Below are 13,186 nucleotides of genomic sequence, written 5' to 3'. Positions count from 1 at the left end.
AACTGACCAAGAGACAGAATGGGGCCACTGCTTAGGGATAGAGCTGTACACAGTAGGTACTCATCAGAGTAAGTGATGTGCACCCTTGGAGACATCATCCTGATGGTGAACTGAGCCCTCTGCCAGCACCAACTAAATCCTGGCCCAGTCTGTCTCTGATACACCCACCAGGACCACAAATACAGCTCAGAGAGGGGCCAGTTCACTAGCCCCAGGGCTGCCTTGTAATTAGGTTCCACCCCACACCCACCCCGTGCCCTCCCTGGCAGCCAGAGCTGGGGGCATAGCCTCAGGTGGCTGCAGCCCAGGCGATCCTCTAACCACTGGCCCCGAGTGGACATGGGCCCTGAGAGGTCGGGGGAGGGGCTCTGGTGAAAGCAGGTGCCCCCCCCACCACTGCAGCTCCAGGCTCAGGAAGGCGTGGTGTGCCCCAGCCATGGCCTTCCTTTCCCACCAGTGGCTAGATTTAGAAATGCCCAGAAAAACCTGGAGTTTGCTTCAGGACATGGACTCCTCTGAGTCAGAGACCACAAACACCATTGCCCTCAGAGAGGCAGCTTATATAAATTCATGAGGCCATCTGGGAGCTTGCATACATAATAAACAAGCAAGACTATTCTTCCAAAAAGAAACATCTTTATCTGCATTTCTTTTCCCAAAGTTCCTCTTAGTGGATATGTCATTTCTCTTCCCTAGAAAAGAATAAGCAGCATTTTGCTGCCTTCCTAAAAACACAATGCGAACATGATGATGAATGGCCCCTCGTGAGGAAGGCGATAGGGAGTGGTGGGGGCTGTGGAGAACTGCAGTGCAGACCCCTGCCTGCAGGGGCCATGGCTGCTTGCTCAGGAGTGGAAGCTCTCTATGGTCAGATCTTTTTTTCCTTTTTTTAAAAAAGAAAACCAGAAATCCAAAATTTTAGATAACAGCTGAATTTTGAAGTATCGACAAATGACAAAAAGGCCATCATTAAAAAGTCTACAAATAACAAATGCTGGAGAGGATGTGGAGAAAAAGGAACCCTCCTACAGTGTTTTTGGGAATGTAAATTGGTAGAGCCATTATGAAGAACAGTATGAAGATTACTCAAAACACAAAAAATAGAGCTACCATACGATCTAGTGATCCCACTCTTGGGCATATATCTGGAGAAAACTATAATTCAAAAAGGTACATGCACCCCTAAGTTCACTGCAGCGCTATTTCCAACAGCCAAGACAAATCAGTTCAGCTCAGTTCACTCAGTTGTGTCCAACTCTTTGCGACCCTGTGAACCGCAGCATGCCAGGCCTGCCTGTCCATCACCAACTCCCGGAGTTCACCCAAACTCACGTCTGTTGAGCCATCCAACCATCTCATCCTCTGTCATCCCCTTCTCCTCCTGCCCTCAATCTTTCCCAGCATCAGGGTCTTTCAGACAAAGACAAATATCATGTGATATCACTTATATGAGGAACCTAAAATATGATACAAAAGAACTTATCTATGCAACAGAAACAGACTCACAGACATAGAGAATAGATTTGTGGTTGCCAAGGGAGAAGGGAGCTGGGGGAGGGAAGGACTGCAAGTTTGGGGTTAGCAGATCAAACAGTTATATACAGGATGGATAAACAACAAGGGCCACTGTATCGCACAGGGAAATATATTCACTATTCTGTGATAAACCATAATGAAAGCAAATAGGTATATATGCATAACTGAGTCACTTTGTTGTACAGTAGAAATTAATACAATATTGTAAATCAACTATACATCAATAAAATAATTTTTAAAAAAAAGAAATATTGACAAATGGGGGCTTCCCTGATGGCTCAGACAGTAAAGAATCTGCCTGCAATGCAAGAGACCTGGGTTCGATCCCTGAGTCAGGAAGATCCCTTGGAGAAGGGAATGGCAACCCACTCTAGTATTCTTGCTTGGATAACCCCATGGACAGAGGAGCCTGGCGGGCCACATTCCATGGGATGGCAAAGAGTTGGACGTGACTGAGCAACTAACACTTTCACGGACAAAAGGGCTAACCAAAACAGGTCTACGGGCCAAGTCAGCCTGCAGACCACAGGCTGTGACCCTGTCTTAGGGAACTGCTCCTTCCCCAGGCTACCTGGCTGATGGGAACATGAGGGGGCCCCTGGGGTCCAGCTCTCCCAGGGGCACCTGTCCTGGCACAGAGCTCCTGCCCCCACCAGGATAGATGCCCACACTCAGGCTGCTCTGAAAGAGCCCACGAGGGAGCCAGGGGCCAGCACCCTGGAGAAAGTCTGAGCTGTGCTGCGTGGGCCTCCAGTGCTCCTGCCAGTTCTGGGCTGTGCTCACCACCACCTCACCTTGGGCATTACCAGGTTCAGCCATCACCATGACTGTCTGTCATAGCACAGCTTTCCCACATTAGACAGCAAGCCTGTGCTCTGAAATGCAAGCCTCGGGTGGGGATCCCAGACACAGGAAGGACTGAATTCCCCCTAAGGCAAGAGATACCTTCAGCCTTTGTTTCAGAGTCTCTCTGTTCTCACCTCCTCCAAATTCTGCCTGTTCTGATTTCCCTGCCTATAAATTCCATGCATAAGTCTGACACTGCGGTTACCGTCGCTTCAACAAGAAACCCACCTGCCCCTATCCCCGGATCCTGCCTGGACCAGCCCACCTGAGCAGCCTGACAGTGGGAGCCTCTGTTCCTCGGTCCCCGGTGCCCCCTGCTGGTCAATCCTTGGAGATGAGGGAGGTTCTAGCATCTGTGCACCTGCAGTCCCTGTGCCTGGGAATCAGGGTTACAGACTAACCCCACATGCACTCAGCATTCCAGTGTCCAGCAAGAACACTCTGTGTTTCCCTAAGCTCCTCTCCCGGGTGGAACTGACTCCCTCATCCACGCACTTGTTCAGCCACATGGCACTGGGAGTCAGGAAGAGCCCTCAATGATATGCTCTCGGTCTTTAGCAACTGCTTCTCCAAGCTGTGAATCGTTACTCACTCATTTGGGATCATTCCACACAAGTGCATCAGTGGGAATGTATCACACAGGCCGGGGTTCAGCCCAGTCTCTCTTGACTCTTATTTGACTCACTCTGGGAGGAAAGGTCTTCCAAGAGCCAACCACCAAGGAGGAAGCTGGGTGGGAGAGGAGCCAGAAGAGACAGACAGAGAGAAGGGCTGACAGGTGGATGTAAGCTCAGAGGAGAGAACCTGTCCAAGACCCTGAGACCTGGGCCAGGAGGCAGAGCTTAGGAAGATTCAGCCTCAACATCAGGAAAATAAAAGCATCTGTGCTGTTTTTACTAATTCTCCAAAAGCACCACGGATCTGGCATCTACTTGTGATAACTGCCTTGTTTTTTTTTAAATGTTCATGAAAATGTTCATTTTTAGCATGGATAATTTTAAACCATTTTCAAATCGACCTTTCCTGGCAGTGAGTAGATATGATTTGCTTCCATGAAGACACCCACAGGCTGTCTAAATCTGGCATCGCCGCTGAGTAGGGATGGATCTGTAATCACAGATGCTCTGTGACCCCGGTTTCTTAGTTTCCTGGACCGAGCTCCTCCCTTCCATCCTCTCCCACCCACAGGCACAAACACAACTTCCTGCTGAGTGTTGGGAGCCCCTGCCCGTTCCCACTGCTCTGCAGACCTACCCACATCATACAGGAAATCAGATTTAGTCCTTGGTATTTTAAGGATCAGGGTTTCCCAGGTGGCGCTAGTGGTAAAGACTCTGCCTCCCAATGCAGGAGATACAAGAGATGCGGGTTCAATCCCTGGCTGGGGAAGATCCCCTGGAGGAGGGCATGGCAGCCCACTCCAGTATTCTTGCCTGGAGAATCCCATGGACAGAGGAGACTGGTGGGCCACAGCCCATGGGATCGCATAGTCCGACATGACTGAAGTGACTTAGCACACACACACCCATGTAAAGGATGCAGAGGAGGAAGCTCTGCTTGTGGGCCATCCATGGGCATGGCCACCAGCCTAAGCTTTGGGGTTGGAGAGCAGAGCTCAGTTCCAGACTCTGTCCCCAGGTGACCTCAGGCAAGTCCCCAGGCCCTCATCTGTGATGGTGATGGTGACAGTCCCCCACCCCCCACCCACATGGCAAGGCCCGAAGGAGGCAACAGACCCCAAGCAGTCCTGTCTTAACTGTCATCAGCCGGCACCCAGCTCTGTGACCCACCCTTGGACCACAGTTGCCTCCAAGGACTCCAGAACTGCCCTTGTCAGGGGAGCACCCTGAAGACCCCGCTGTGGGCAGAACACTAGCCCTGCTGACTCTGGGTCTGCCCTGCCTGCGGCTCACTGTCTTCTTTGTTTCTTGTGTCCCTGGAACTCCTCTCCCCAAAGGCAGTCTCACTAGCTTCCTCTGCACCTAACTTCCTGGCGGGGATCTGTCCGACTCCCTCCTTTCAGACCCCAACCAAGATCACCCAAGATCATCCGTCTCTAGTGAGCACACACTTGGAATCAGACTAACCCTAATCCGCCCTTCTTATCTGTAATGATTGGCCTGGCCATTTTCACAGGACGTGAGCACAAGCTTGACCTGACTTTTACAGAGGAGATGGCTGTACCCAGGGTCTATTCAGAGAGCGGACTGGAGCCAGTAGAGCCTGAGCACTACTCAGGCCCCATCCGGACCTGTGGAGCCTAGGTCAGCATCTTCACAAGACCCAGTGGTCCCTGAGCACGCGCAGTTCAGGCTGCTGGTCTGTGGGCATCGGACTGGGCCAGGCCACGGATACACCTCTGACACGTGGCCTAGAAAGGATAATTAATGACACATCTAAACAATCGAGAGATTTTGCACAAAACTAATCTCCAGTTTTACTCAATTAAAGAAGGGGCAGCAGCATCTGCATCCGCAGTGGCTGCCCGGTCAGCTGGGTGAGGGGTCTCAATTCACCTTGCCCCCACCCTCCATGATGGCCCCCACTCGCACCACTCTCAGCCCCCCAGACATTCAGGTCTGAAGTCCCCGGCACCTTTCCTGGGAGCTGCACCAGCCCCTGGCCACTTCTGCTCAAGCCTTTGCATCTGCTGCTCCCTTCTCTCACGTCTGCATGGTTCTTCCCTCACTCCCCTGGGGTGTCTACCCATCACCCCCAGCTCAGGAGGCCCTGCGGGGACACCTCTGTCTTCCCACCTTACCCTACCATGACTGCCTTCACATGCTGTGTCTCCATCCCCACTCAAGATCTTGAGCACTGAACTTTCCAGAATAAGGCAAAACCTAGGGGTCACTTGGAACTCAGCAATTCACTGATGAATGGATGGACGACAGGCCGGGCCACCCCGCCCTCTGGGCCTCACTTTCTCCACTTGTCAAGGAAGGGGGCTTGGCCACAGGACCACATAGGTTCCCCGTCGAGGCAGCACAGTGCCTCTTCCAGGGACTAAAGAGAGTGGCTGGATCTTCCCCATGACACCAGAGGGACGCTGAGTGAGCCATGAGGGCCAAGGCCCTGGCAGGAGGGAGGACAAAGGGGCCGGTGTGGAGGACAGAGGGGAGGACTGAGCCTCTTGGAGGCCGTGCTCCTCATTTCTGGAGCCTGAGGTGCTAAGAGACACGAGTGGGAGCAGAACCTGTGGACCAGGACAAGCAAGGGAGGCAGAGAAAGGAGCCAAGTGGATGGACGGCTAGAATGGGTCCCCCTCTTGCAGTCAAAGTAGCTGATGCTTGGGTCCTGCAAATAGGGACTTACCCTCTCCACTTCAAGGCACTCTTGCTGTCTTATTTCATTTTTCTTTAAATCACTAGCAGTTGCCCCCGGCTGGTCTCCCCAGCTACCATTGGTTCCCAACCCAGCATGCTCCCTGATTTAGGATCAAAGAACTGCAGGTCAACAAGAGAAAGGGTTTTGACTGAACACACGGGAAGGATGGAAACGGAAAGGGAGGAGCACCGATCAACTCATTCCTAAATGTCACACCTTTAAAAAAACATTCCCACTGGGAATGTTTGGGGCTCATACCTGCCTGGACAAAGACTCACCACGAAGGGTGCTGGGCGGAGAGGTGGGCTCATGCCCCTCAGGCCTATGATAGAACCATCTGCTCTGAACCTCTAAAAACTCACTACCCAAAGGACCCAGACACGTCAGACCTGGGCTTCATTTCATGCATCATCAGGATTCCCAGGCAAAACCCAGAGGCTCTTGGTGACTCTGTCTGATGGGGTTGCTGAAAAGTGTGCTTACCCAACTCTCACTTGATGCTTCATCACAAGACCAAAGGGGGTCGTCTGTCCAGATAGACAGCATTGGGCATGTACACGCATGGACTGTGTAGGGGGTGTCTGGCCCCCCCACGTCCGCTGGAAGTCCTCTCTGGAGTCTCCGTAAGTAATTCACAGTCTGCTTGGAAAACCCATGATGTGCTTTGCAAACAGAAAGATCCCCATGCTCACTGCCCTCCCTCCATATACACCAACCTCATCTATTCATGCCTCCTGTCCTCTGCACTTGCTGGTTCTTAACCCGGAATATTCCTCTCCCAGGCCTTCTAGAGATGAGCCTCTTCTGGCCATTCAATTGTCACTTCCTCAGAGACACCTGCCTCCTCCCCACCACCTCCCTCCTCCCCGCCTGCCATCTCTTCCATCCTTCTCCCCAAGGGTCTTCCTAAACTTATTGCTCTTTGAAATTACCTATTTAGTTGCTAATTTGTTTATGATCTGTCTTTCCCACTAGAATATAAACTACTCCAAAGCAGAAACACACGGCTTTTCTTGTTTACAAATGAAACTCCAGGCCTGACACCTTAGGTCCCTGATGGGTATTTGTCGAATGATGGTGGATGAGATTTCGATCCTTAGGTAAACACCGCTTGCAGCCTGGGTGTTGCTATAGAAATCTCTCCTTCCCTAACAAAACTGATACAATCGTGGGCTTATCAAATATTTGCTGACACCCAATATATGCAGCACTTGGACTACAAAACCTCAGGAGAATAGAGTCTGTTCATAAACAGACAGACCCAAGAATGGATGTGCCCCGAGAGAATGGGTCCCTGTTAACTGGAGGTGGATTTGCCGGAGTGCCTCCCAGGGAAGGTCATATGGCCAAAGAGACTCACCCAGTGCTGGCATCTCACTTCCCAGCAGGGTTCAGCTCTGCTGACGAAGGAGGAAGAAGAGGTCCCTACCCAGCTCTTGCCTCACTATTCTGAGAACTCTGTCCCAGCATCACCCAAAATCTTCAAAAGGAGCCAGAAATTCAGAGTCATAAATAAAATTTTTCAATTTCCAAAACACAGTATGGGATGAAACCAAACTTGTCTCTAGGTGCCTGGCCTGCTCTGCTTCTTAGGAGATCCCAGGAGGCATCCCATCACCTCGCTGCTCTCCCGCCCCCACCAGTAAAACTCAATTTCCTTTGGGGCCCTAAGAAGCCAAGGAAGCCATCACGCACAGGGACCCATTGTGGCTCAGAGAATCCCATGCAGGGCATTTGCATTTTCGTTTTGCCTTGTCAACAGCAGAAATTTATTTCTCACAGTTCTGGAGGCTGGAAGTCTGAGATCAGAGTGCCAACACAGTCAGGTTCTGGTGAGGGCCCACAGACTGGACTGCCAAGCTCTCTCTGTGTTCTCACATGGTGGAAGGGGGCAAAAGAGCTTTCTTGGGTGTCTTTCATAAGGGGACTAATCCTGTTCATGACCATCACATTAAGTATTAGGATTCCAATGTGTGAGTTTTAGGGGGACACAAAGTTCATGCCATATCATTATCATTGTTGTAATTATTCCATCTATGACTATATAAGATTTTATCTAGTATAGAGTTGGTGGACATTTGGATGATTTCCAGATCTGAGTTATAAGTAAAGAAGCTACGAACAATTCTGCACATAACTTTTGTCATTTCTTCATTCCTGTCTGTAGAATTGCTCTATCACAGGGCAAGAAATACTTTTAGTAAGTCTAAGGTTTGGCCCACCTAACATCTGTCTTGTTCTTATATAAACACAAGTGTGGGGGACGGAAATGGGGGGAGGGTAGGTAGGGAGAGGCAGTTTGAGATAATATTCTTTTTATTAATTAATTGTATTACTTTTGGTTGCAGTGGGGCTTTGTTGCTGCTCAAGCGCTTCCTCTAGTTGCGGCAAGTGCGCTTCTCACTGAGCTGCCTTCCCTCGTTATGGACCGTGGGATCCGGACAGCCTGCGTCAGCAGTTGGTGCACGCCGGCTCGTATTTGTGGCTCCCTGGCGCTAGAGCACAGGCGCAGTAGTTGTGGCCCACAGGCTGAGTCGCTCTGCAGCATGTGGCATCTTCCCAGGGATCAGACATATGGACCAGGGATCAAACCTGTGCCTCCTGCATTGGCAAGCAGACTCTTATCCACTGTACCACCAGGGAAGTCCTGAGATAATATTTTTTAGTAGATTTTAAGCTCTGACATACTTTAAGGTATCTGGAAGGCCAGGCTGAAGACTCCTGTTTTTGCAAAACTATCCATGATTATCAAGGCCCTTCATTTTTACTTCAAAATCTCTGTATCTTCTTAACAGAGTCTTTCAAAAAGGAGACGTTTTTAATTATGCTGAGGTCTAATTCATCAATTCTTCCCTTTTTTTGGAATTAAATCTAAGAACTCTTCAACCAGGTCTAGGTCCTAAAGATCTCTATTTTTTTTTTCTAAAAGTTCTATAGTTTCACATTTTATACTTGTCTGTGGTCTCTTTCAAATTAATGTTTGTATAAACTGGAAAGTTTGGTTGAGGTTCATTCTTTTGTATAGGAACATACATCCTTTTGTCTATGGATGCTCCCACAACATTTGTTGAAAAGACTATTCTTTCTCAGAGAAATTGAATTGCTTTTACCACTTTGTTAATGTAATGTATACAGAAGTAGAAAAATAATGTTGCACATGAAACATATAATGTTATAAACCAATGTTACCTCAAAAAAAAAAAAAAAAAAAAGGGCAAGCAGCAAAAAGGATAGCAACAATAACAAAAAATTAGTTGGGGAGAAAATATTTGTAAATCACTTATTCAACAAAGGACTTGTAGTTGGACTGAATAAAGAACTATCAATATTGTGAGGAAAAAAAAACTGTCTACATTAACAGAATTAAGGGGCGAAAAGCCACATGTTTTCAGTTGATGCTGAAAAAGTATTTGACAAAATTTAGTACCCTTTCATGATAAAAAGCAGTCAACAAACTAGGTGAATGGTTAAATAAACTGTGGTACATTTATACCATGGAATCAGTTCATTCTACTCAGCAATTTTGAAAAATGAACTACTGATACAATTGGAATGGACTCCAAGTGTATTATGCAGAGCAAAGAAGTCAATCTGCTATATATTGTCTTATTCCATTTATATAGCATTCTTGAAGTAACAAAATTCGAGACAGAGAATAGATTAGTGGTTGCCAGGGGTTTGGGATGGAAGATGGGGAAATTAGAGGGGTTGCCCAAGGGAGCCTTTGTTGATGGAACAATTCTATATTTTGGTTGGACAGGTACACGAAACTACACACGATAAGACTGCCATATAGAGAACTAGAGAAGTCTGAATAAACTCTATGGGTTGTACCAATGTCAATTTCCAATTTTGTTATTGGGCTATACTTAGGGCATCTGCATTTTTAAAGGCCATTTTTCTCTCCTGTTAAAAGCTATGCTTGCCTTGAACCAAAGAAATTAATCTCCAGTCCTTAATGCTGACCAAGCCAAACAGGTAATAAAGATGAAATATTCTGAAGCAGAGAAACCCAGCCAGGAGGGGCCTCTCCCATCCTTAACGTGAGGGTAGACATCTTGGCCCTCTTTGGAGAGGAGGACCCAGGAGTCAGCTGGGAATCCCCTTCCCCACCTCAGGACTCACTCCTACTGGAGCTGGAAGTCAGGTCCCTTAGAAACAGGTCCGAAGCCCAAGGTTTCCCATGTCATGGCAGAAATGCTCAGAGAACATGGTGTGGCCACCCTGGACATACATGCTCCTGCATGTCACCACTGGCAACACCTTCTCTGGACATCCAGGCACACTGCTTATAGTCGAGGACCATGCTCTGCTGGATCCCATGGCACAGGAAGGGTTTCAACACCCAGTGATCCAAAGGCAGAAAATGCTGCAATGACCACCTCCCAGGCTGCACATGAATCCCTGAGAGGGACCCAGGGTCTGCACAGATGCTGCCCAAGGAAACCTAGAGCAAAGGGGGTTTCACCAAAGAACTGGAGCTTCACAGATGTCCCCAACCACTGGGCTTCCCTTCCCATCTGCCCTGCTGCAACCGAAACCCCTAGGCACTGATGACGAAGACCTGCACCCTGCCTCCACTGTCGGCTGATGGAGAAAGGGCGCCTCCTCGCAGCCCAGGAGCCCCTCCCCGTCTGGCGCTTACCTCCAGCGGGACCACCTGCATCAGGATAGCAAAGTTGGTGAGGTGCGTGCAGCGGCAGACGGAGTAGCTGAGGTTCCCTTCCGTGAGCGCACAGCCCTGGTTCGACCAGATGCCTTCTCCGGAGCTGAGGACACAGACGGAAAGGTCAGCGGGAAGCAACCGCCCAGCCTTGCCCCAGGGGCTGAGAAACTGTTCTCACTCAACAGGCTGATGAGTCTTGTTGATCGGGCCACAAGGGAACAAGCACCTGTTTCCTTCTGGGAGGGGGAAGCTGTGTAGCCATGTTAGCACAATCACTTTGGAAAACACCTGGTCTGAGGTCCAATAAACATGAAGTGTCTCTTGGCCACCTGAAGGTCTTCTTTGGAGAAATGTCTATGCAGGTCTTGAGCCATTTTTCGATCGAGTGTCTTTGTTTCTGTTACTGAGTGGTATGGACAGTCTGTATATTTTGGAAATTAACCCCTTGTCGGTCACAGCATTTGCAAATACTTTCTCCTGTTCTGTGGTTGTCTTTTCTTTTTGCTTATGGTTTCCTTTGTTGGGCATGTACTCAAACAAAACTCTAATTTGAAAAGATACGTGCACCCCAATATGCACAGCAGCACTAGTTACAATAACCAAGACATGGAAGCAGCCTAGATGTCCACTGACAGATGAATGGATAAAGAAGACATGGTACATGTATACAGTGGAATATTACTCAGCCATGAAAAAGAATGAAATAATGCCATTTGCAGCAACATGGATGAGCCTAGAGATGACCACACTAAATAAGTCAGAAAGAGAAAGACAAATACCATATATCACTTACATGTGGAATCTAAAATATGATACAAATTAACATATCTAAGAAACAAAAAGGACTCACAGACACAAAGCACAGACTTGTGGTTGCCAAGGGGGAGGGGAAGCGGAGGGAAGGGCTGGGGGTTTGGGACTAGCAGATGCAAACTATTATGCATAAAATGGGTAAACACGGTCCTACCATATAGCACAGGGAACTATATTCAATATCCTGTGATGAACCATAATGGAAAAGAATATGAAACAGAATGGATATGTATATATAACTGAGTCACTTTGCTGTACAGAATAAATTAACACAACATTGTAAATCAACTATACTTCAGCAAAAATTTCATAAAAATGGAGTGTGTAGGTCCTGCAACCCAGCAACCCCAGCTAGAGAATGCTGAGCTATGTGCACAGGGACACATCTGGGATGTTTCCTGAATGACGGGTGATGTTAGAGAACACTTTAAAGTTACCTAATGTCCACCTCCCTGGTGGCTCAGACAGTAAAGAATCTGCCTGCGATGCAAGAGACTCGGGTTTGATCCCTGGGTCAGGAAGATCCCCTGGAGAAGGGAATGGCTACCCAATCCAGTAATCTTGCCTGGAGAATCCCATGGACAGAGAGGCCTGGCAGGCTACAGTCCATGGGGTTGCAAAGAGTTGGACACAATTGAGCGACTAACACTTTCACACTAATGTCTACCTCAGGGACCTGGATAAGGCATGAACACTAGTAAAAAGCAACATGTATTCATACGGACAAAACACACAAACATAACATCCAATGTTGAATGCATAATAATGAAACAAGGGCATGACGCAAAAGATCAAATATTTTCTACAAATATAACTACACACTATACATAAGTTATTCAGAAAACTCCCCACAGAGAGAGCAAAAGACTAGGATAAGATGTAAACATCTTTTACGTGTTTGCTTTTCTTTATAATGTTCTAATTCTTTAAACAATCACGTTTTGACATATTACCTGCATCATGTCTTCAAGTACAAACCAAGACAAAAATTACTTGAAGCAAGGGTGCTCAAATGCTAACTGGGGTTCATTCTTGTGGTGAGAATATCAGCAATTACAATTTTCCTCTCTGTACCGCTGTATATTTCCAAATCCAAAAAAAAAAAAAAAAAGAAGAGAGATGTTTAAATGGTTCTTCCCAGAAACTGCAACTCTGAGTGATCAGCAAAGACAAATCTTTGCTTTGGCCAAAGGCAGGGGCCCTTGGGGAAAGGTTTTATAAAGCTGAAGCAGTTTAAAGGCTCTAGTTCCGCTTTGCTTTATGTTCAGTTTTCATGACAACATCAGCCGTGGATGAGGAATGCAGCCGTCCCAGAGGGTGGCGTATAAAGACAGTCCTGACTGCTCCTGCTCACGCCCAGTGAACGAAACATACACGGGCGGCATCGTTATTTTCATCCCTGAGGCAGATGGTGTCCCTATGAGGATGCTGTGATCGTAACTCTGGGTGAGCCTTGGGCAGCACGCAACTTAAGGGTGGGTGGGGTTGAAGGGGTCATCGGGCAGGGACTCAGGGTGGTGCTGAGCCTGATGACATGGGAACAGGGGCTTTGGAGGCGAGGTTCATGACAAGCGAGGTGGGGGCATTTAGCAGAGACCAGACAGCACAGCCAGGACCACTGGAACCGATCAGTTTAGGGCTGCCACCCCCCAATGAGATCAGAATAAAAGGGCCTTAGAGATGGGCAGGAACTCCCCCACCATGCCACCTGTTAGGGCTAACTGGCTTCCGTTCCTTGAGACACTCGCTGCTGGGCTGTATGCGACCTCTGTCTACTGAATATATGAATGCCATACTTGAATTAGAGGGTGACCGGAAAACTAGAAGGCACAGAATTTGGGGAGCGCGATCACAGGGGTGGAAAGTGCACCTTGCACAGACGCCAAGAGTGACGATGAATTAAAAACCAACCATGAAAGTCACGTTTTCCCGAACGGAGCCACGAAGGCATGATGATGTCTTCATTAGCCAGGGGACCTGAGCCCCGTGTGGTGTCAC

General features: G+C 48.3%; 1 protein-coding gene across 2 annotated transcripts in view; it reads right to left on the bottom strand.

Annotated features, from left to right (window-relative positions):
- The window catches only part of ADGRD1 (adhesion G protein-coupled receptor D1), a 176,253-nt gene that overhangs the window by 44,845 nt on the left and 118,222 nt on the right, over positions 1 to 13,186 (bottom strand). For both annotated transcript variants that reach the window (XM_027567068.1, XM_027567069.1), the window contains one exon: positions 10,355 to 10,478. In XM_027567068.1, the coding sequence (XP_027422869.1) occupies positions 10,355 to 10,478 (124 nt within the window). The remainder of the gene's footprint in view (positions 1 to 10,354; positions 10,479 to 13,186) is intronic.

This window comes from Bos indicus x Bos taurus, chromosome 17 (assembly GCF_003369695.1).
Source record: "Bos indicus x Bos taurus breed Angus x Brahman F1 hybrid chromosome 17, Bos_hybrid_MaternalHap_v2.0, whole genome shotgun sequence".
Classification (NCBI taxonomy): Eukaryota; Metazoa; Chordata; class Mammalia; order Artiodactyla; family Bovidae; genus Bos; species Bos indicus x Bos taurus.
The sequence above is the reverse complement of the archived record's forward strand: the minus strand, read 5'-3'. Positions and strand labels throughout refer to the sequence as shown.